This window comes from Mastacembelus armatus, chromosome 15 (genome assembly GCF_900324485.2).
Source record: "Mastacembelus armatus chromosome 15, fMasArm1.2, whole genome shotgun sequence".
Taxonomy (NCBI): Eukaryota; Metazoa; Chordata; class Actinopteri; order Synbranchiformes; family Mastacembelidae; genus Mastacembelus; species Mastacembelus armatus.
In genome coordinates, this window is record NC_046647.1 from 18,542,135 (window position 1) to 18,568,115 (window position 25,981).

General features: G+C 39.7%; 1 protein-coding gene across 1 annotated transcript in view; it reads right to left on the reverse strand.

Annotated features, from left to right (window-relative positions):
* Positions 1–221: 221 nt before the first annotated feature.
* srbd1 (S1 RNA binding domain 1) overlaps positions 222–25,981 on the reverse strand; it is a 43,286-nt gene continuing 17,526 nt past the window's right edge. The window contains exons 15-21 of the mRNA XM_026310242.1: positions 22,140–22,231; positions 19,506–19,588; positions 11,174–11,280; positions 9,977–10,144; positions 8,951–9,100; positions 3,849–4,033; positions 222–2,129 (exon numbers count right to left, since the gene is read on the reverse strand). Of these exons, the coding sequence (XP_026166027.1) occupies positions 1,837–2,129; positions 3,849–4,033; positions 8,951–9,100; positions 9,977–10,144; positions 11,174–11,280; positions 19,506–19,588; positions 22,140–22,231 (1,078 nt within the window). The 3' untranslated portion in view covers positions 222–1,836. The remainder of the gene's footprint in view (positions 2,130–3,848; positions 4,034–8,950; positions 9,101–9,976; positions 10,145–11,173; positions 11,281–19,505; positions 19,589–22,139; positions 22,232–25,981) is intronic.

Genomic DNA, 25,981 nt, shown 5'->3' on the forward strand with positions numbered 1-25,981 from the left:
AAGATGATTCTGTGTCCACCTGCCTCTCCATGGCTGGATCTTGAACAAAAGATGACAAAAGAGAGCCCTGCATGACCACTTGGAATATTTTTCTTAACTTGACTTTTAATAACCTAGGATTTACAAAACATCAAACAGCCAAAACGAGTTAAAGCTTATTTAATACCTTACTTACCATCAATTTTCTTCACATTTCACCAAAACCTTAAGACACACCTGAGCTCACTCCATAACACAACAGCTAAGAAGCACTGCAGCAGAGGATAACAGAAAACTACACAACTACTCCCGCAGTCGCTCTGCTTCTTATCACAGGCTCATTACTGGTCAGTGTTTGACAAAAACTCCAAGGGGCAGAAGTAGCTGGCTGCCAGATTGCCTGTCCCATCTGTGTGCTCACGTTTAGTAGAGGGAGGAAAATTAAAGGCGGGAAAAGCAGGAATGATGCTGAGGGAAGCCGAGTCTGCTTTTTCAAAAATGCATGTGTTCCCAAGACAAAAACACTGGAGACATTAAAACAAAGCTGCAGTATGTGAGATCAAAACAAATAAAAGACAAAATGACAAAGGGAGTTAATGTCAACTTAAATGAGGCACCTTGATTAGAAAATGGAATTTGAAAAATGAGTGTGCAATGAAATAAAGTATGTTAATGTAATATGTATGTGTTTAGTTTTCTCAGATCATCAGTAAGCAAACTGCCACTTCTGATTAATATTGATCGAACATCTCTTTGTATTTCTTTCTAGAATATATTCCATTCATCCCCCAAAGGGGAGATAGTGGAGCAGCAGCACTAACACTGATTAGGAATTCTGCATTCAGTATAAGGTTTAGCACAGGGGACCTCAGGCTTTCTCAGAACCATATTTTATGTATATTTTTTTATTTATTCCAGTTTCATAAAACAAACAAATTAGATAATGTGGATGGGGAGTCTGGGATTAATTTTGAAGCAGCTGATTAGTGTGTGTTTGTGTGTGCCCTGGGATAATTGTGTCTGGGACCATGCCTAAAAACCCTTCAGGCTTTACTGCAGTCTGAACACTCCTCCTCCAGTCCCTGTCGCCACCCATCCCCCTTCAGCCCACTCCTTCTGTCTTTCACATTTTCCTGTTGTCTGGAAGAAAAACTTGTTCTTTCCATCACTTCACACATTCACAACTCTATTTATCCCTGGTTCATGCCATACTCCCTCTTTTCTTTTCTCATCCAAGCCCCTCCTCTTTGGTGTCAATCAGATCACACTGCTGAGTCCATAATCCCAGTTCTTCATTTTGAGAAAATGTAACTGTAAGAGCACAAAAGTCTACAGAATTTTAATATGAATCTTGTTTTGAGTGCAAATGATTTTCACATTGAGGCCTCCAGCTGGTTTGTTTAACTGTCCACAAAAACACTAAGGCCTGCACTGTACAAGTAATACACAGGAAGCAATATATACACTGGGAATAAACCAAATCTTTCAGAATGACCGCAGGAGAAAGAAAGTCTATCAGTCATTTTTTCCAAAAAAAATGAAGGAACTGGAGACGAAAAACTGAAATCAAAGAAATAAATGTGACCAGATGTTTGTAATTACAAACACAGAGTAAAGGGCAAGTCCTATAAATACACTTCACAGGATGCCTGTTAAAATGTCTTTTTCAGCTCTGCTGATCTGAATATAAACACCAAGTAAGTTCTTGTCTTCAATCAATCTAACTATTAAGAAATATTATGCTTTGTACCTTTGTGTATAAATTCCACACAAATCAAAATACATTGCATGAATACTGAATAATAATAATATTACCATTATATTAATTAATATGATGATATTGGGAATTAAGTAACTCTATTGCAAGACCCTGATAAGGTCCAGGCCAATCCGTCCCCTCTGAGTGTCCACATTCAGAACCCGAACCTCCACCCGTTCCCCAGGTCCCAAAGCCAGGCTGCGGCGGCGCTGGCTGACAGGTAACTTGTCAAGGGTGATGTTACTCTTGTGGATGAGGCCAGCACGACCCACACCAATATCTACAAAAGCCCCGAACAGAGTTGTGTTGTCCACCCGGCCAGTCAGCACCGCACCCACCCGCAGATCATTCATCGACACAATGCCCTGCTTAAAGTCCGCCTGCCCAAAATCTGAGAATGGCAAAAAGAGAGATGAAGAGAGACAATATCAAAAAGCTAGAAAAAGAACTCTAATATACTCAGACATACTGTAGGTGGCACCTGGCACAAATGTTTGGGATGAGTTAGGGTTGCAGAACAGGGAGGGAGGAACGGCAGAAATGACAAACATATTACATTTCGAGCAGTAACTAAATACATACTTCCACATTTCTCAGGATTCTATTGTACCCAACTTTTCACTCGGCCTGTTTATGAGAGACTTTTTCCTTTCTGAAGCATTAACACAAACACAGAAAGCTTGTGCCCCAGGAAATAGTCCGGTCCAATTATCCTCCCCACAGCAAAATCTTCATGCGGTAGCCTCGGCACATCTGTTTACTCAGCTGAGCACTGGCTAGGAGGCCAAGCATAGTATGCTGCAACCGAATAGGGCCAACCTGAGAATGAACCTTAAAGCATTAGCCAGCACTAACTGGGTATCCAGGCTTGACTTTTTTCCCTCTCTATATGAAACTTTATGAAAAAGGAGATTCCTGGCAATCAGGCATGGGAATTATTGTGTATTTGAATGACCAATCTAAACCTTTGAAAACCCAAGTTCAGTAACTTACCTGCCAACAGGTTTTTTGGACTTTTGAATGTTCCTTTAGGTCATGACAAAGGCAGAAGGTAGAAAAGTCACCTTGCCTGACAATTCATTGATATAAGACAAAGCTACCTGACTGAAATAATTTTTCTTCCACTATCACTGTGTAGCAGTACAGACATACGCACACAGTTAACAGTGACTATACCATAATACAATGTACTATACAAAAATATAATAATAATCAGTTAATAATGCTTTGTGTTTTTTGCAAACGTACAATAAGGCTTTTTAGTTATATTTCCTGTGTTTTGAGAATGTAGACAGGAAAAAGGCAGCAAAACCAGCTACAGCTGAAAATCTAATGATTTGTGACTATGTATGAATTTACTGGTATAGTTATGCACGTCTGAACTCAAAAGCTTAAGAGAAAGGAGAAAAACAGAAGTCTTCATGTTTTTGAATTTGTCTGAGTGTGTGTGTAAAGATATTCTGTCCAACAACACAGTCTGCTGGATCCATCACACCCTGTCAGAAAAATACTGCTTGTGTTGTTGGGCTACAGGGAGGAAGCCACAGCACTGTCAGATCCTATCAAGTTACACTGCCAAGATCTGCCTATTATAATAAAAGCACAAAAAAGTCAGTGTGTGTTGTAACTAGCAAACCAGTCAAAGAAGTGAACAAATACAAATTCAACTTCTTCTATCATTCAGTAGGGACCCATAAAGCATGTTATAAAGGAAAGATGAGAGGCTCGGAGAAGTTACTTCATCTGCGACGTTACAGATATGAGCTGTCTATGAACGTTTACATGATTAAAAACTGTTTTTTGCTCAGTGACAAGATTTTTGCATAAAGTTATAAATAGGAACAACACGTGCATGACTGCTGAGAAAAACTTATGAAAAACATGGTTTAACATGAGTGTGTAATTAACCTATATAAAAATATTGTTTAATTCTGTTCAGTATATAAAATCAAACCATTTAATTAACTATTTAATTCTTTTTCCTTTTGGTAATTGTTAATATTTTTTGTATTGTTTTTGACTTCAGTGTTCTTCTGCATTTGGAATCACATGGCACATTTCTAAAGAGCAAATTCTGCATTTCAGTGTGACTGAGTGGCAGGAGTCTTACTTTGTCGTATGTCAAACCCAGGGGGCTGCGTGAGGCCATCGATGATGAGTTTCAGGGTCTCAGGTGTGGTGTCCACTGTTCTGGCCAGTTCCTCGACACTGCTGGTACTAACCTTGCTTTCCACACACTGTCGCAGGACTAAACTCCCAATGTGGTCTGCACTCCCACCAACGAGGGACAGAAATCTGAACAGGGGTGATATGAGAAAAATATGTAAAATAGATGCAAAAATTCGACTTGTGAATGCACAGAACAATGACAGCAATTAATATTTGGTATGTTTTCACACTCAGGTAGGCAAAGACAAAGTATTCATAAATGATCCTAGCTGTGTTAAAGCACATGCACCAGTGATTATCCTTTACCAAATGAAGGCAAGACAGCGGTTTACATGGAGTAAGGTAAGAGAGAAAAAAATATGAAGAGTGGAACGTGAGGGAATAATGACAGACTGGGAGGAATAAGGGTGATAGGAACAGGAGAACTGTCAAAAATACAGAATAAAAGATGAGAAAAACGAGAGAGAAGAAAGGGGGCAGGTACTGAGCTGCTGCAGGTAAACTGAGAGGGAGGTGGGGGGAAAGAAGGGAGGGCAGGAGAGATTTGGGAGTAATTACACACAGTCATGAGTTGCCGAGACTGGGCTCTGTTCTGAAAACCATGCACACATTTATTTTACCCCCTACTAAATCAGGTAAATCCACAGTGGGCTGTAAACACTCTGACACCTTGTCTCATGAAACTGCCTCCATTTTGCTAAAGGTTGACTGTTCAAGCTGTTTGTTACCTGCCTGGAAAAATCAGCTTGTTCCAGCAAAATGCCCCTCCAAAGTATCTACTCAGTCAGTCAGCTAACCATTTAAAAGTAACAAAGCCTGAGAATTAAATCCAAAATAATTAGCTTGATTGCAATCTAAACAGTCTCAATAGCAAACTGGCATGAGAACCAAAGTAGCAGACAAGAGTTATGGAAAACTGTGAGATGTGTGTTCATATTGTGCAAACTATATATATATATATATATATATATATCATTTACAGCCGGAGCTGTCTACCGCTGGTGAGAGATGTGAATGCATTTGTCCCTGTGCATGTGTTCATGTATGGACCAGCTGGGTAGTGTCTGTGATGGATGTCCCTCACTGGCAGCCTGACGCCAAACAGACTCTACAGCTGTCCCCTCCCCATGATGGACAGAACAGGTGGACACACGCACAAGAACATACACACACACCAACTTGATTCATACACAATTTTGCTCAGAAATGCTCATTTGGCAGTAGCAGGGAGAGTGCGGATGTAACGGGACACGGCTTGTGTACAAACTATGTATGAGACAGCTGTGAGTGGTGAGGCCCCTGCCAGCAAAGTCACCACCTACTGTCCAAGAGAGGGAGACAAGCAGAATCAATCATTCAACAGGCCAGATCAGTACAAAATAGTAGCTGAGAATGTGCCAGAAATGGCTTAGCAGTGAGGAAACTGCACCTTTGAACCAAAATGAATTCCTGTCTAACACTAGGATCTTTTCTCCTGTGTCTCCCGAGGCTTCTTCACTTTCCAATCATATATCCTTTTACAGGAAAAGAAATACTGTGTCTTGGTGGCCTAAAGGTCTAAGATGCATTCCACATAGTCCCCTGGTTTTGTTCTAGTCTGAGTCCTTTGCTGCAGGTAATCCTTCTTCCTCTCTTACTTTAAATATTTCCTGTCATTGCTGTGTCACAAATCATAAAATTCAGAAAAATAAACTGAGTCTTTAAAGAATAAGATGTTGGCATGTTGGTTTTTAAGAGAGAAAGCACAGCAATTTTATTTCAGTGTGAAGAACAATGTATATGCAGGTGAAATATTAATGGCAGCCCACGCAAAGTTCTAACATTTGTGTTGCTTCAGATTTTTTTATAGAGAGATTTATCATGGAAATGTAACAGATCTTCTGTTTATATAAGAAGAAGCAGGATGCCACTGATGCTCAAACCATATAAACACCAAACTGCTAAGCCTATGAGGAGAGACAGGCCCAAGAGAGCTCACACTATCAGTTTACTAACCAAATTTAGGAGCATCCTTTTAACTGCGGAGGAGGACGTTGGGGAGTACGATAAGGAGGAGAGGAGAGAAAAGAAGAAGGGAGGCAGTGCTGAATTAAGAGCAGCCTGTGTGTCGTAAAATCATTTTGGTGGGCGGTGTACTCTACTTTCAGGTGTGTGTGTGTGTGTTACCCATCTCATTTTTCAGTGGTGTATGTTAGTATTTAAGGCATGTGAGAAGTTCAGAGGCTTCCACCACAGTTGGGTTCATACTCGTATAATTACGACCAACACTGTGTGCGTATATGTGGTGTATGTATGTGTGAATGTGGGGTTGGGTGGGCTTGGATACAGATTTTATCCAGGCCCACAGAGAGAACATACTCTGTCTTGTATTATAGAAATACTGGGCCCCAACAGTTACTTAACAGAAAAATATTCATCACAGAGTGGCTCATGCCACAGAAATACTATATATTTCAAGGATTTGAACTCTACTGTAACAACCATCTGCTGTATTGATATTGCATGAAATGTTCTAAGAGTATCTGATACATACAAATATACAATACATTCACACAAGAAGAAATGCTTCCCTTTTATATATCTCAACATATTTTATGCACACAAATCACACTGTCTGAAAACATAGGTGAACAAATTGTGTCTGTGCCCTTGTGTTCATGCTTATGTGTGTGTCGTATATGGTTACAAAAATGGGATGATGTGTGGGCTGTGAGCATTAATGAAGGATCCAGTTTCTCTAATGTGATGAACTTGATATGCTTTATACACCAAAAAGACACAGCATTCCTCGACAATCCTCCCTCCTTCCATACCTCCGTTCTCACCGGTGAGGACAGGAGACGCGAAGCAAAGCATCTCAGCAATGCCCTCACATTTAATGCTCCATACAATTTGAGCCTTTTCATTTAGCGAAGGTTTACAATACATGTCATTATACTAATTAGTGAATGTTTTTAAGAGGGTTTAAAAAAAAGATTCACCTTCAAAATGTAGTACTGACTGGGGAGAAAAAAAAAACTTCTTGCATCACACAAACTCATCAGAGGGGAGGTCATGCACAGTTTATTCTAAATTAAACTTTTTATGAATGACCACAAAACTCACCAGGACACCAAGAGGTTTTAAACAGCTGAATCAAAGTTATTACAGCTGTAGTCTGAGGCCTTATATGAGGACACAGCCAAATCAACTACATCCCTCACTCTAACGTCTGATGATCTATTCTGTAAAGGCATGATACACCCCTAGATTTAAAGTTCAGTGTAAGGTGATTTACAGTATTTTGGATGTCTAGAGTCAGTGATGACTGATGTCTGTGATGTCAGTGAGAGTGATGACATGTATTACTTTTCCTGCAGTCCATCATCATTAGCATTTAAAGAGAGATACTGCATGGTATAAAACCACAAGACATGTTATAGGATGTTTAAAAAATATGTCTCTCCAAATCTGCAAGAGTCTGTAGAATTGAGACCATACTTGATTATATCTATATCAAGTGAGAAATTAACTAGTACTGAGTACATTCCCAGACATGGATTACAAGCTAGTCATAACAAAGGATGCCATATTTGCCAACACAGGGTTAAGAATTCTCAACAGGAGGAAAAATAGAAAAGCTGGAAATGCTAAGTAGACTGGCAGGAAACCGGAGAAAGATTTAATGTGGGATGGAAGGGAAAGAAGACAACTGGCAAGAAAGAGAAAAGCACAGCAGACTGGTGATTTTTACCACCTACTTATAATTAAATGTAGGATACTTAGTGCACAATACAGCTGTTGGATTGTGCCGTGGGCTACAAAATAAACCAAAACAGAAATTGAACAAAGAAGACAGTTGTTTTCTTTCCAAATACTTTATAGATCTGTGGGGAAAATATAGCATATCTTTAAACTATCAATACTTCTAGTTAAAATGTGTTTTTGAATAGGATTTATCAGCTGTTAAGGGAGTTTTAACACAGAACAAGGCAATTAAAACTGAAACACATATACAAACATGCGACAACACACACACAAAAATGCACATACAAACACTGTCCCTCTCCCTCTACCAGGTGTGGGTAATGATGATTGACATTAACAAGAGACCCATTAAAACAGCAGCATTCAGGCACCTTGTTGAGCTGTGATAACAAACACCACTGAGAAAGAAAGACAAACAGAGGGAGAGAGTTGGATGGACAGATGAGTGTCTGCCCAGAAAACAAGAAAGAGAGAAAAACACTTGGAATCTTGGAGAAATATAAGCTGTGTGAACTGGTGAAAGGGATATGTGTGAATATCTAGAACATTGTATATGCGAGAAATACAAATAAAAGGAGAAATAAATGGAAATAGAGTGTGTGTGTGTGTGTTTTAAAAAGCAAGGAGTGGTAATCTTTAATGTTCTTTTTAAACCCAACTCCTAACAGATCCTTGATGAACAACTGTACTTTACAGTCTGCACTGAACCACACAGACACAAAACACCTATAGTCACTTAGCTGAAGTAGGAGAGACAAGCAAAAACAGTGTCACACAATCAGCATCAATGCACCTTCACACGTGTTCACTGAGACACAACCTCCCACATACATGTACTGAGGCCATTAAAGGCATATCAACATGAGGGAAGCGATGCTTAAAGCCACTAGTGTCAGAACTTAGGTAGACTAAACACAGTTGAGTGACTACAGCTGTAGGCACAAGCGCCCTCCCTCCCTCTCTCTCTCTCACACACGCACACACAGACAGACCTACCGACACACACACAAATAGGACACAGAAGTCTTGCAGCAAATGTTCAATGTGCTTTTGATATCAGCCATCAGCAGCAATAAACCACTTCACACACAACCAGACGTACACACATACAAAGCAAACGTCTCCTCTCTTGTATTCCATGTCCATGTAAATCAAATCAGAATCCTTCACCAATATAACCAGCCCCATATGAGACGGTGTCAAAATCCTTGTCTCAACGTGAACACAGTTTGGCCAGTGAGAGACTGCCTTTACTGTACAACAGCGTGTGTGTTTATATGTTTGTGCATGCTGTACCTCTGTGCTACATGGTAGGACTCGGGGTGTATACAGGTCTGGTCCAGCGGGTTAAATGAGGCAGGTACGTTGACACAAGTCTTTCCTTTGCCCTTCTTAGGTGCTGATTTGTCTGGCACTGCTGGTACAGGGTGAGGTGATATTTTGGCACTGTTTTGACAAGAAAGGCATTTGAAACGTATGTTGAAGTCCAACTCTCAAACAGCATAAAAAAAAAACAATCAAATTCATGAATTTACTAAAAAAACCATAGTTTATAAATTATTTCTAGTGGTATCTGGCCATGAAGACAGTTTTTTTTTTTGGCTCCTGAGAGTCCTGCTTCCCCTAAGACTTCACTTACATTTAAAACTATAACAGCCGAGAGTCCTTCTAGGAAGTTTCTCTTTTACACTTCTCCTTGTATACTTTCTGCTGAAACAGTGCCCTCAGAACCGAGCCCTAAGAACCCTTCACCATTAGATCTATAGATTATCAAGCGATATTGAGACACAGTTCTAGAGACACCTCTACCCAAAATGAACGAATCCTCTCACATATCTGCGAAGTACACGATAAAATTGTATTTGTGAAATCCGCACCGTGCTGTTCTGTTCAGTGATATCACTTCTCACGCACTGGTACCTTATACAATATTAATATGTGTGAGTAGGTTTACTACAGAATATAAGTAATCGATTTTTAAGTTTTCTACTCCTGGTTTTTTCTCTTTTATTCTTCTGTTGAAGTTTTGTGTGTACAATTGCAATTCTGCATTATGTGAAGAGAGAAAAGCTGACCCTACTGTTTACTTCTACTAAATATGCTTCAGTTATATAAACTTCAAAAATCAGAGAATTTAACCAAAAGTACTGGCATATACCACTAATCTAAGAAACATTTTTTTCTGCAGTGTAAAGAAACTGACCTTTTGTGAGAAAGCAATGTGAAACAGACATCACGTCAACTGCATATGAGCCTGTGTGTTGTCAACTGCATATGAGCCTGTGTGTTGTATGAATCTGTACATACAGTTCATATATGTACCTGTGTAGTGTTTGTGGGTTGATTCTAATGAAGCCGGCACACTGCTGATAGGTTTTGGGCCCCATGCCTTTGACCAGTTTGAGTTGCTCTCTGTTAATGAAGAGACCATTCTGCTCCCTCCACTCTACAATATGCCGTGCCCTGCCCGCATTTAGGCCTGCTACAAGTCTGTAAGACAAAACATAAACAGGTAAAGTCAACACATAATTGATTATTAAAATCAGCTCTGGAAGCTTTTTCATTTCTGACCACTTTGTTTTATATTAGATGCTGGTTTGAAGAAATTGGTAAGTTTAATATAAAATCAGAGAGAAACCAAAGTTTTAGCCAAATTAGGCAGCTACACTATTGACACACAGCATACTCCTCACATCAGATTTCTATAATATACAAAGAGAGCAGATTACACAGACGATGACCTGGAATTTCAACTAGCAGTGGAAACACACACAAGCCAATATTTAGTGAGAATATGTATTTGTCTAGCTTTGGCTGAAAACTGACGAAGGGTGACCTGAAACTTAATTAGGTCTGCTCTGTTAATGTCCACAGTGACTCACTCACACTAAAACACATTGCTATGTCAACACTCCACATAATACCTCAGTCATCAACACGTCTATGTGTTTAATTTGTGTATGTGTACGTAGCATAACACACTGGCAAATTTTGGCAGGAATGGAATAAGCTCACTTTCAGAGCAGACAGGTAAACAGATGATCTGACACCTACAGTGCCGTCTGTGTCTACTGCAAATACATATGTATGTGTAAAATTTGTGTACTCCTTGTACTTTTTATGTACTATACATGTAGCAGGTAAGTGTGCACAGTATTTTAACGATGATATATGTGACTATATGTATACATGTATGAAAATGTTTGCTTCTCTGCATGTACATTTATGTGTGTGTGTGTCTACCGTACCTAATCCTCTCTGTAGAGCCAGGGTGTGAGGCAGTAGTCTAAACAGAAAGCTGGCAGGCCATGTGTGTGTGCATGAAACAAGTTTGCGCCTGTGCATGAGTGTGAGTGAAGCTTTGCCATGTTGTGACTGCTAAGGGAAAGTATGCCCTACTTCATCTGTGCGTCACCATTTGCATGTACGTATGTGTGTTTGCAAGGGAGAGTGCCCATGTGCACACACTTCCCTGTAAGGACATGGATATGCAGGTATGTGTCTTTATTTGTCATCTACCTCATTAGCGTCTCGGAGCAGATGTTGATGTCCACCCCTACAAAGCTCACACACTCCTGTACCACGCTGTCCAGTGCTGCCTTCAGAGCTCCACCAGACACATCATGCTAGAAACACATTTAGAAAACACAGAAAATGTCAGTCCTATATATAAAAGCAGAGAAAACACTGAATTACCACTTCTTTTGCACAGGACAAAAACACTGTCACTATTGCCAAACACACACAGATTCTGCATATGAGAAAGTACTGCTTATGGGATTTTCTTGGTTTAGGACATTTGTTACTCTTAAGCTAAGACCACTGCCTTTTGCAAATCAGTATTGTGTCATGTTTCCATCCAAACATCATTCTACACAATTACGTTCTGGTTACGTAATCCCCACAATATATTATCATTAATTCTTACAGTCCATTTAGCTATACACTACTACTTAATACAATTAGTTAAAAAAGTAAAATAAAACATAAGCGGCACAGAAAGAGAGAGAGAGTGCACAGTTGGATTGACAGGCCGTACATCTAATAAGAGGCAAAAAGAGAAACACAGAAAGTGCTAATTGACAGGCAGAGGGAGTGCAAAAGGGAAAAAAGTGTTTAGTTTGGCTTGTCAATGATTTCTCCCCTGCTAACACAGTTGTTCTTGCTAGTATAGCCTGCTGTCAATAAACTCCTCCAAATGAACTCGTCACACTTTTCAACCACCAGCTAATCAACCAGTAATCTGGACATATTTTCCAAAAGGATTGGGATCTTTTCCTAATAAAGAGCAGGCAGGTGAGGAGAGGAGAAGCTGAAAATGTAACACAAAGCAAAGTTTTGCAAGCAAAGGAAATTACCAAAATTAAACCTCAAAGCAAATGTCCAAAATTGATATTGATTAAAAAAAAAAAAAAAAAAAAAAAAAGTACAAGACCTAGCAGCCATCCACAGATAAACAGAAGCTCTGGGCAGTAGAACTGGGCCAAAAACCAAGGAACAGAAGAATGATGCCTCAGCAACTGCTCTGGGAATAGCTGACACTCTAAACTAGACTACTGTTGGGCTTTGTGTATGTGTGCGCGCACGGACATGGAAGTGTCTGTGTGTGCTATGTGTGAATGTGACTGAGAGTGAGACTGCATGGGTTGTCCTGTAACATGATCAAGCTCTGAACAAACGTTGGCTTGTAAACAGATAACAACAACGGCAGTTAGCAAACGCAGCCTTCTGTCAGCATTACAGCACAGCAGGACAGATGAAGACAGAGGCAGACAGACAGACAGAGGTATGCAGAGCAGGAGACCATATAGGACTCCTATATTTTGGTTGGTTATTTATGAGTCATTTACTACTGTGTACCATATGACATTGCACCAGTTAAGTATTAAATTGTTAATTTAAACATAATCTATTATGAATGACATATTCATTTCTAATTTCACTTTACCAAGGGAATATACATGGCACATGTCAGTCATCCACAAATAAATCACTCAGAAGGATATGATAGATGCTTCAAACTGTATAATAAGAACTTTTGAGTGTCAGTTGTCTGACTCCATCTGTTACAGACTGACAACCTGTCCACGCTGTTCCCTGCCTCTCGTGCAGTGTCAGCTGGGATCAGTTAATAAGTTTTCTTTGCCAAAAACCATTGAAAGCATAAAGAGTATTCAAGTAAATTTAGAAGGACTTCTGAAGACTGTATAAGTAAAGAACTGACATGAGCCTAGAAAAGGATGGTTTTAATCAAAGCAGATTTATACTACATTTATTCATTCTGTGCCAATGGCCACAACGTGACTGTTTAGTAATATCATATTGTAGTATATAGTTCAAATTGTAGTATATAGTTCTTATCTTATCAAAAGGCAGGCAGCATGTCTGGCTCTGGAATATATTAAGAATTTCTTACCTTATCATTCAGGTGCTGGTATTTATTTTAAACAAAAGACTTTTCCCAGCATGTCTTAAAATCCAAATATTATCTGTCTGTCTCAGTAATGAATTAGTGTGTTTATATTAAATGCTGTATTTAATGGACTCAGGTTACACTATTTAAATACCCTGAACTTCCTTTAAAATATTTAAAAGGAAGTTCTGTTATATCAGCAAAAACACAGCTTAAACCGATAAGAGTAAAGCAGAATGATAAATACAGTTCAGCAGAGAGAAACACAGATAAACAGATGAAGTAGCACTGAAAAGACAGCACAACACTTGGTGGCTCATCATGTGACCTGCAGTTTGACTGTTGATGGAGATGCTGAGGCTCTAGAGCCAGAAGCATTTTGCAGGCTATAAAAATAACTTCTCCAACAATAAGACGTTCCCATACAGGTATGACAAAGATTTATGACTTCCGGTGAGTGGATATGGACAGAGGAGTGAAACGGAGATCGCCAGACAGGTGAAAGAGGAAATCACCTGTAATGTCACACCGGAGAGGAATGTTTTCACACGAGAAAGGTGGAGGTGTGCACAGCAGTTTGAGTTTTAACCTGCAGTACAACTCCAATGAGTGCCTTCTCACATTCATAGTGAAACCTTATAGAGGTGGGAACAGCACAGAAGGATGTGAGATACCCTGACTGCTAATATGTTGTAGAGGTGAACATACAACACATTACATAAGTATACACAATAAGGGATAAAAAAAAAAAAAAAACTAACTTAACTTTATTAAATATTGATTTTATTCAAATTAAAGACAAACATAGTAAGATCTGTGATGAGGCTTCATTAGAATAGCTACTCATCCTTAAAGATTTGACGCAACTTTGCTGGTTATAGACTCACTTATGTACTACTAAAATTTATTTGCAAATATATAATTAAAAACAAGCACAGGCAGCCAGCCCAATGATTCAATGACTAGAGTTAGAATGGAAGAGAATAACAACTATATTTTTCCCTATTAAACATATAAACCAGTATGTGTGTCTTGGTCCTGAGATCCAGAGAAGGTCACCATGACACAATACAAGTAGATAGATTTTCAGCCTCATACATTATTAAAACATATCCCTGTCTTTGCCTAAGGACACAAACACACCTTGCTACTCTATGAACAGAACTTTCCAAACTCTAAACAAATCCACCTCATAGATACACCAACACATTTGCTCTCCCATTCCATGATCCCAACACACAGACCCCCATAAACCTCAAAATCATCCAGAGCCAATAGACTGGATCCCTAAGTGTGAAGGTCATGTTTGGATTGGCCAGAAATCAGCTGAAGCTAGCCAACTAACACACAAGAACAAAGTGCTTCTGTCCGCACCTTGAGTACTTCATTGCTGCTGAGTTACCACATGTCACTCAGAGAGAGAGATAGAGAAAAGCAGAGTGATGAGAAATACAGAGCAGGAGAGAATGACAGAAAACCAAGATAAGCTTCTTTCTCAATTATCATACTGCAAAACTGAATATATATATATATATATATATATGCGCAATGTAAAATGCTGGGAGTTGTGGTGCTGACTGACAATGATACAATGATGGCAAAGGTCTTCAGACTTTAATACCATTTATGAATGACGCCACTAAGCGCTTGGCAACTGAAACCATGCTGGAGCCAGAATGACTGCATGTACCAAGAGCCTGAGGGCAGTAAATGATATTAAATTGTAAAAACCATAAGATAATTACAAACTGTAGGATCAAATGTCATTTGGTCTCTCTTCATTGCATTGAGCTTGAGAAATGTATTCTGTTTTCCAGAATAGGTCACAGGTCAAGCAGGGTCCTTAACATGATGTAACATAATCAGGTAGTTTTAAGTTATTGTTAGAATCATGTCAGCACAATACATGTTTTCTATATCCCTATTTATAGCTCTATTGCTCTAGATGTGGATGTGGCACCCTAAAAAGGAGAACATTAGAAGCTGCAAGAGATGGTGTCTAGAAAAATTTTTTTGAGACTTCTAAAAGGAAAAAACAGAAACCAGTGTTTGAGTGTGCTCTTCCCATATGTGCACTCCCTTGAACGTGGGTGCTTGACAATGCTGTGAAACTTCTACTTCACATCTTTCAGTCTCAGACAGTTACAAGCTAAAAGTACTTGAGGTTATCTCAAGGTCAGATTCTCCTTGACTGACATCTATAAGGCCTCTGAGAACTCGCTCTTAATATACAGACATAATACTTTAGGCACACGCACTGGGGCTTTGTGTGCGTGTGTGTGTGCGTGTGCATATGCGTGTGTGTGTCTGTAAGAAGGCGTGCATGGTTAAATACCGATTCGTAAATCAGCAGCTGAAGGTGATATGACAGCAAGGAGCTGGTTTATGTTTTTTTCCAGCAGATTTCATAAAGGCCCAGTGGCTATTTCTAGACTTCCTGCAAAGCAATCCCACACACACAGCCTGAGGGACTGCAAAAGAGGGCATGTGAAATTTTGAACAGAAAATGTTTAAGGTACAGGAAGTCCAAATCACACACTGATTTGATTGTTGCTATTTTTTTTTTTTTTTTTTTGCTTTGGCATTTTGATTATTGGCAAACATGAAGTACTAAAAACCTCATTATGTAAGAAGGAAAAAGAATTACGGCTGTATCAGATCTATTGATTTTGAATCACCTTTCTAATCTACACACATTTACTTCCCTTTTCACAGTACTGGATTTCTTGTCACCATGCTGCTACCCAGCAGGGGTAGACCCTGGACAGGTCACCAGTCCATCACAGGGCCACATATAGACAACCACACACACACTCACATCTACGGGCAATTTAGAGTCAGTCTTATTTTACATTTTTACAAAACAAAAACATCCTCACCTACTGTAAGCAGTACAGTACTAGAATAAGTACAGTACTGACATGAGCCAGAAAAGGTTTAATAAATTGTTGAATAAAGAGAGAATTAGCATAAACCTGTGTAAATCCATTATAAAGGCCATTATAAAGATTGACAACAATGACTCAACACACACCACATACTGTGACAGACCAAGGGGAAATTATTAAAATGGTAGCAGAAATCTTTTGGCAGCTTCTGCCACTGATCAACAATGTAAGAGCAAGTTTTTTTTCCCACGCCTCAAACACTGAGGCTGAAATGATCCATCACTGTCAACCCTACATATCTCTCTCTTTACCTTCACTCAGCTATGTCTGTTCCTGTCTTCCCTGTGGGCACAACCATTCAAGGCTGAAAGACAGCATGCTCAAGTGCACACATACACACTTGCATGGCCATAAACACACAAAGCACTACAAGCACGGTGGCCTTGGCAGGAAAGTGCACTAGGAGGTGAGAACATCAAACTCAGTCAATGCAAAAGTGTCAAAAGACACAGTTTTCTATAGTTTTCTATTGACCTGGCTGGCCAGCAGCTTATCTAAAGAAAACAAATATGCAAATAATACAAATGTTTAGCCTTTGGAGATCTTTTTGGTTTAAAAAAAAAAAAAAAAAAAAAAAAACTTAAAAGAGCAACAGAAAAACATCATCCAGTGCAACATTGCCGCTCTCTGGTGCAGTTTTTATAGTTTTCAGACAGTATTGGAGGAACGGCACAAGCAAAGAAAAACTAAAAACAACCCGGATTCACCGATATCACGGTGAGTCAGTTTCATTGGTGTCTCTGTATGGGATTTGTGGACAATAAAAATTAAAAAAAATTTAAAAAAGACTGATATTGTTATCAATCTCAACTGCTCTAATGCACTGAGGTGGATGCAGCTTCATCCCCCAACCAAACAGTTCAAACGACTGAGGCAGCAAACAAACTTCAGATTCTAATGTCCCTCCAGCTACATCTGATGCTATATTCTTCAATGCTGAAAGTATATTTCTACAATACATGTTGTGCCACTTGAAGGAATGAATAAAATATGGCTTGATAGAAAGGTCGAGGAAAAAGAGTCACTGGAAGAGAAGCAAGAGCAGCAAGTAGTTACAAAGAGCTGAGGAGAAGAGTGACAGTTTCTTTAATATCCGGCTGGCGGGCAGTGTTTTCTTACACAGCAGTCTGTGTGCGTTTTCCAGTAGCAGTAGGTTTCACAACCCTGGGGATTACCCAGCTGTCAACTGACCATAGGAACATAAAGACCTGACTGACAGATAAAGGTGCTCTTCGAAGACCACACCCATTAGGTGTCTAAGACACAAGACCACTGAAATGTTTGTCTATGTAACTTTTCTGAACCGTAAACACAATTTATCCCAAATTTATGAGTATCAGGAGCCTTTAAAATATACTGCATCAATAGTAACCACTAATAACATTGGCACTCTATTCGAACAGAAACAAATCTGATCAACTCAGTGTTCAGCAAATCCTGTGTGCCAGTGGTGCTGTAGTGAAAACACTGTTCCCACACCAATAGTTATGTTCAATCTGATTTTAATGGGCTTCACTTTTTTAGCCCTCGGCTCATTTCCTCCTTTCTCTCAGAGCTGTCACTCAGTGGGTCAGCAGAGGGAGAGCGAAAGAGAGAGCATGCTGTGCCAGCTGTCTAGAGTTACATCTGCCCCTATGCTTTTTGGGTCTAATGGCAATAAACAGAAAGCTCAAAATGCCATGAATAACAAAGAACCTGCTCGAAAACACACATATGCATGAGTGAACTTTTCTCACACATACAGTAATACAAATGTGTGTGAATACACACACACACACACACCCACACACACACACTTGCCCTTGGACTCTGAAAAGGGATGGGTGGACAATGGGTTTGTATGTGTGAGTGAGCTCACGCACAGGTCAAAGTGATGTCCCATCTCATATCTGTCAGCACCCAGAGTTTATTTACTTGGTTATATTATCATTTGTTGACCTAGTCACATGATCTGAGAGTGAGAGGTGCAGAACCCCAGGCACCCCAGAGAGCCCAGTCAGGATGTGATGAGAGACACGGGCCTGTGACCTTACACTCACACACAGGCACTTGCACAATATGAGCTCCTCCTCCATTTTCTCCCATACCCTGAAAACCTAAATCTCCTTTTCCTTTGACGTTTGTCACCCTCTGCTGTCCTTTTAACCCCCTTTTCATTCTCCTGCCCCTGATTTAGTAGTTGTCTGCTGAAGTTCTATCTTTAGATCTGGATTCCTTTTCTTGTTAACACTTAGGTGGCTGCTCTATCAGCCAACACCAGCCAATGACAGGACTTTTACACGAGTAGTGTTAAGTAATTAATTAATCAAAAGAAAAACTGACAATTATAAAAACTGTTAGTCCTTAACTGTTAGCCACTATTCCACCTTCTGAAATTGGATAAATTGTTGGATGATGTTTGAGATCAAACTGAAATATTGTAAAAAGTGCTGAACAACAACTCACAGCCAGCTGAGTCATATTTCAACCATACTTTGCTCACCACGCCTGGTACATTTCCATCCTCTCATGCTGTTTTCTTCCACAATCTACCATACATGGTGACTAATAGTGCATTAATAGCTGTTGTAAATATATGCACACTGCCCTAATGCTTGGCTTGACTTTCTCACACAACCACACGCACTTGATCTGTACAAAATCAACATTGAGCTAACTGTAGTTTCATCTGCACACATAGCACTTGATCACATATGGACAGGGAGCAGCAAGCTCACAAGCAAAAACAAATGTCCAAACATACGTCATGCCTGATCTCCATTAATTGAATTTGCTGTCATCCATAGCATCATCTGTTGACACTGGCCTCATCCAAGTTTATCTATGTCCCTACTTGCCTCTCTTCTCACAACCTGTTTAAATTTGTCTCGTTTCTCCTACCATCTTCAATCTCTCACTCATGTCTTTAATGGCTCAAATCCCTTTTTTTTTTTTATTTTGTACAAAAGTTAAACTGAAAGGTCTGAGTGAAAATATTTAAATTAACAGCAAAGCAGGACATATAATATTCAGAATATTTAAAATTCAAAGATGATGCAAATCACCTTAAATATTTTAAAATGTGTTTGAAATGGGCATATTTTAATGTCTAGTTTTAGTTCTCTGCTTGGACAACACTGGGGTTATAATGTCTTTACAAGTTTCACGTGGTCTTTTAATCTTATTCCACCTGTGAACACTGGCTGTGTGTAGACATTTTAGTCTCATTTTTTGGCTCATATAAATGAGACTAAAGACAAAACTAACACCACAAGCTACATTTTGGTAGAGCAGATAGTCCTGTAACTATACATGTGTGTACAATCATGGTTTGTTGCTACTGTGCTTTTACACCAGCATCCTCACACAGACACACACTCTGCTCAGTCTTTCCCTGAGTCTAACTCGCAGCAGATGTTCCACTGCCCAGGGACAAAAAGCTCTCAACCACAAAGATCATCTCAAGAAAAACTACAACAAAAAAAATGAAATAAAATAAAAGCACACTTACCTGGTACGTCCCAATGCCTATGTGTTTAGGATCAATCTTCACAAGCTCAGCCAGGGGATCTTGGACACGTCTTCCAATGGACACTGACACACACACACACACACACACACACACACACACACACACACACACACACAAGAGGAAGCAAAAATTACATTCTAACCATAATCAGATTCCCTGGTTTGTGTTTTTCTACAATTTTGCTCTCTGAGTCACAGTTACTCAATATGCAAATTGATATTTATAATTACAGAATATGCTAATTGTCTGCATATTACAATGCTGGCCTGAGGGCAGGCCAAACCTAATTGTCATTCCTCCACCCCCAATAATAATTAAAGCTGGCTTTCTACTGGAGTTTCTGCACCTGCCATTTAGCTTCCTGATAGATGCTGGAGCCATGGACCCTTAAAACCACTAATTTAACCAAATACATGCACACTGGCACACACAGCCAAATGCAGCACACAAATAAACACACAGTCTGTATCAACCAAAGTAGGGTTTGCTTTTAACGATGGAGTCTGTAAGGCTTCAGACTGCTGCTGCACATGAAGCCAAATGTCTTTTCCATGAATGTGCTGGCAGAGCCCAGTGACAGGGAGAAAAATTACAAACAACCTGACTCACATACACACCATAATAAATGACATCATCAAGCCAGCACACAGAGAGAGAGAGAGAGAGAGATTAACACAACTAAACAACTGTTCATGGAAAAGACTAAGAACATGCCAGCTCAGGGTGTTAACACCTTATATTGTTATATCTTTGTTATTCTTCTGATTTTCAAAGTTGAAATAAATGTCATCCAGAAACAGCCCTGCATTTGAGGCCATAACAAATGCAACATCTATTATAAATCAGGATGGCTCGAGTTCTGTTAAGAAATGGAGATCAACCAAAACGTGATACACTTCAAATGTAGGATTCTACAACAAATGTATCCTGAATAATACTACAGGACACAGTTTTCCCATCCTCTGTCCTTGTACTGCTGCTTGGCACCATTTTACATGTGTGCATTATCTTGTGTGTTTAAATTTCAACAGTCAGTGATGCAGTCTGCTGCATGAGACACATTAGACTTAGATCTTTGAGGCGGAACAGACAGACAGAAGACGGGTGGGATGTAATAGAGGGAGTATGCCTGGAATCAATGGTTCTCCTCTCCTCTCTCCTATGGCTGCGGTGGGAGGCTGCTGCCTCAGATAATATTTAGACAGGGATGGAGTTTCAACCCTGGCCTTGCTCAGTGCACCACCAAAACTCTCCAATAATCTTTCCATCTATTCTGTCTCTGACTCTCTCTCACTCTCTCTCTCTCTCTTAGAGGAGCCAATTTGTAAATGGAATCCAGCATAACTCTCCAACACTTATTGAAAGTTTATGAGCCAAATACAGCACTACAAAAAGGGGAAGCAAGGAAGAAAGAACTGAAAGAATGTGATGCATTCTGGTAGGACAGAGGGACAGCTGTGATGTGGCTGCACTGTTTTTGTTAAAGAGTACAAGGTTAAAAAAGTTACATCAAAAAAAGATTACTTGCCACCCTGCAACAGATAATCAATGAGTGACAAGTTTCTAAACTAACTTTTCATTGGAGTCACTCAACTAATGTAAAGGAACACAGAAATTAGCGTAAGAAAAAAAAAAAAAAACCACAAACAACAAACAATCCCCCAAACCCCCACCCCCACCCCGAAAGAATGGTTGAAAGTTTGGCTATCACCACTAGGGGTCCCCTCCTAACAATACACAGGACAGATGGAAAGTGACCATAACTCTCACTCAATTTCCAACAGTCTGTTACATGGCCACATACATTGATAGAGGCGCAAACCTACATATCTGCCAAAGACAAAGCAGATATATCCAATGCTGTAACCATAGTATTTTGGCTCTACACCACCTCTCTTCTTACGTAGAGTCAAACACTAAATTTCTCATGGCTTTCATTAGGGGTATAAATATGGCTGACCACAGGAAACTAGTGAGGAATAATCCAGCTTTGCTTGATTTATGGCTTTTATAGAGGAAGTCTGCTGGAAACATTTGTTCTTCAAAAATGGGTGTGATTCTTTTTTTTTTTTCCATCATGCTTTCAGTGATGCAGTGTGTGAAATAAGTCAGGGAGAAGCATAATAAAACTTACTGGCAATACCAGAAACTCAATAATAATATGACAATACTGTACATTTCTGTTAAGAGTGTGAAAATAAAACCAGTGTTTTAAAAAAAAAAAAAAAAAAACTTTGGGCATATTTTCTGACAGTTAATTAGATGTCTGGTTACATTCAATTTCTTAAAGCTGTTCACAACATACACAAAAAGGTTCTTACTAGTTTACCCAAATATCAAGAGTAGAGTAGTGTATCAGATATGTGTTTATGTGTTTAACTCAAACTGACAAAACATTATTATTGTATTTTAATTATCTTTGTTCTGAATAGTTCACCATGGCCTCTTAGGAAACTGTGGCGTACATTATTGTTTTACATCTTAGGTAAAAAAAAAAAAAAAAGAACTGTTACTTGCAGGCCTAAACACAGTTTTCTAAAATACCAGTAACTTAGCAAGATGTTTTATCTCCATCTGATGAAGAAAATCCAGCCTGGTACTTAACTAGCATACCTGCACTCCTAAGGTTAGGATCCAAGTCTGGCATTTCTTTGACCGCCTCAGGACTCACACTATAGATGGATGCTCCTGCCTCATTGGTTATACTGCAAAAAAGAAATAAAAGGAAATTGATGGTAGAGAGATACAAAGGAACATGGACTATAAAGTAGGTTGACCAGCAGGGGAAAGGGTGAGGAAGAGGGGGGAGAACAGGGAGAACATTTAGGGGGGGTGGTGGAGTTGTGACAAGACAGAAGTGAGTAGTTCTTACTGCTTGAAAAATATCATATAAAGATAAGTTAAACAATACAAATGACTTGCCAACTTGTTCCCATTTGAAGTCAAAACTTGACGATCACATATATATATGCATATACATATTTTTTTTCTACAAATAATGTTTATAGTATGACCACTTTTCACATTTTAAGTTCATTTAAAAAGCAGACCTCAGCTGTGTACACCTACAATTTATGTGAATCTACTGCCATCTAGGGGCCATTGGTGTGTCCTGCTATTTGTCAGTTGGAAGAGCCTCAATAGGATGAGGAGGTCAAGGGATTTCTGCAAACTATGTGTCTGAATGACTGCGGTATTAATACTTCAATTCCAACTGATAATCTAATGTAATGCATCCTAAAACACTCGATTTATTTATTTTTCTTTTAGTTCAGCTTTGGCACAATTTCTACAGCAGGTTAGATGTACGGTTCTTGCTTCATCAACAAGATGTGCTGTAAACCTGAACACAAAAGAGCCATAACATTCCAACTGAATTCCCAATTTGCTTAAGTAAAATAGCACAATAATTTGCAGAATAAAACATCACATTTATCAAGTTCAGTGGGGTGGGCTCATTCAAACTGCCTGCGTGGCACTTTGCAGAGTGGCACTGTCAGGGCTTTCAGTGGACTGGTTTTATATAAAAATGTTTGTAGCACACAATCTTTTAAGCTATTAGATGAACATACCCCAAGTTAAAGAATTGATAACACTGCTGTAACAAGATAAAGAACGCTAGAAATTACTCAATGTTTAATGAAACTTCCAAATATGAATTTAATGCAGCTCAAATTACCCTCAATTCTCTATTGATACTTTCACATCTTGACAATGAACTGATTCCACGTAGTAATAAGTGATATCATTTGCAATGTTAATGCATTCAGTCTAAAGGAGACCAGTTACATCTATCACGACATAGACAGGATGGCGATACAACAAAGGCAGTGATACCCATGTTAATGCTGTTGTCACACAACACAAGCTGTCATGTTTAGTCTTTCTACTCTCTCTGGTGGACGAAGACAAAGAAGAATAATGGGGGCCTTTTTCCTCAGGGCTGACCAATTTGATGAGAGGGTCAGCACTTCTTCTATGTACAAGGCCTTCTGTAGTGAGTACACACACACCACACACACAATTCCAGAGGCCTGGATCTTGCTGCAACAACCTTGCCAATTACAAGTATCTTGTTAATGAGGAGTGACAGAGGCCTTCTGATAGGAATCACATTTAAATGAACTTGTCCTCTGTCCATCTTTTTCTCTCTCCTTGCCTTCCTCTGCCCTTGTTCTTTTTATCAGCTCCCTGTCCATTGTACTGACAGCTGACATATCGCCATGGTGACGCTACTAACGAGCACTGGCACATGACCTTCAAAGAGGTCAAAGCAGAGCTGGTCATTAACCTGGCACACAAACGCTCTCACCCCTTAATTTAAGAAAGATACAGAAAATATATATGAAGATTATTAAAAAATGTCCACTCTACACAAATCAAAGATAGACAAGGCTCTACCCTCTATGGAGGTCAAGTGAAAGAGTGGCAGTGCCTCAGCTAATTTCATTCAAGGAAGGAGACAGAACAACAAAAGAGAGAGAATAGGAGAGACGGGGCAGACTAAAGTAAAACACGTGAAAAGATAGCATTAAGGATATGAAAAACCCACAGAAAGATGAGAACAGGAGAATAGAGGGAGAAAAGAAAGAGAGGCCACCAGCCCCTATCATGTCTAACTTAATTAAGGCTGCCGCTGGGGCAGCTGGGTTACAGCACTGTCATGGATACAGCTCTAAGCCCTCAACGCCATAGCGTCCATGGCTGTCGCCATAGTGAGGGCATCATCCTGGCAGCCAACAGAAGGTTGTCTGCTCCCCACTTCTCTGGCCTAAGTGGGTGGATGGTCGAAGCGTGGACACACACATACTCTGAGACAAAGTCAGTCAGTAATGGCCTCTTGGTGTAAAGTGATGACTTGGTGGCCCTGTAGGGTTAGCATTTTTTTGCACTCTCATGTGCTGTCTCTATTGCATACGCAAACACAAAGGACTCCCTTTAGTCCTGTCCTATCCTGGGGCAAAGTCACAAACTGGCTGCACTATCTGTTGCCCTACTGGTTGTCTTTGAGATACACCCTTGAGCCTGACGCACAAACACACACACATACACACCATGACTGGCCCCCTGCTGCCCCTCAAGGAACCCAACATTGGAAGAGATGGATACACACTTTGATACCTCATTATAGCCTCTTGGCACATAGACTGGTCTAAATTAAAAACAGCTCATCAGATCAGTTAGACAATCAAAGGGGCAATGATATTACCAACTAATCTGATACAGAGGACCAAAAAGTTAGAGGGAGAGGGAAGATGGGGAAAAAAAGAGGCAGAGTGAACAAGGATAGAAAAGACGATTTTAAGGATAAAAGCTAAAATATACAAGGGTAAGGGTCTGTATCTCAATATGTTAGTACTGGCATATTGAAATTGACAGTAATAATGGGAAGACCTCAGGAATTTAAAAAATACATTTTCAGAATCACAGCTTGGAAATACTGATTAATTTTTTTCACCGCCATCTTTTGGTTTAAAGATAATGTTGCATTAAGTACTGTAGACAGATAGAGTCAATATGTGAATTTGACCCAAAAGAGTCTTTAAATGGTCCAAAATCTAAAGCAAAAAAAGTAATATATTTTTATATATATTCATATATTTTTCCTTTTGGAACAGAAAATACATCCCCAAACACATCTATGGCCATGGTTTTGCATGAAAGTATCTACCACTGAAGCATCAAGGTGCACAGTGGGAAATGACTTGCAGTACAGCAACGTAGATGGCTTTCATACCAGTTATATAAAGTCTACAATGACTCAATCTGTTATTTTTTGTCTATCATTCAGATTGTCTTCAAGACACATGGAATAGCCTGATTTTACTGCCCTCGAAGGAGCTGTGAGGTCACAAATTACCAAATTATTTTAATACTAAAGAAAAAAAACAAGTAAGGTTCTCTGTCCTGCCTGCTCAAACAGCTTGGGTCCATTGTTCAGTCAGCTGCAAAGCTTGACCTAAGGGAGCGAAATTGAGGGCCGCACCCTCTCTCTCACACAAGCACGCACACACACGTCGTTCTGAAGACGATGACATTTTTCACAGAGAAAAGCGTTCAAATGGCAGGTGTCAGGGACTGTCAGTCTCTAGCAAGGCGCTAGAAGGCAGGGAAGCACACACACACACACACACACAAACTCCAACTGCCAGTGTGAGGCACGTCTGAAAAGAGCAAAGCCTCACAGACACTCATGTCAATCTGGTAGCAGGAAAGGCCTACGCTTGTGTCACACATAAGCACATACACACCAGCATGCACAATCATACATACCAAATCACAAATACATACATGGCATGTCACACAGACTCATCACACATGTTTGTCATATGGAGAACCATCACAGGGAGCTGTGGACCCCCAGGGGAGAACAGCATGGAGGGTGGGTGGAAAGAAGGGATGAGGAAGGGGCAGACGCTGATCACCAGTAAAAAACGATGGGAGGGCAGAGGCTG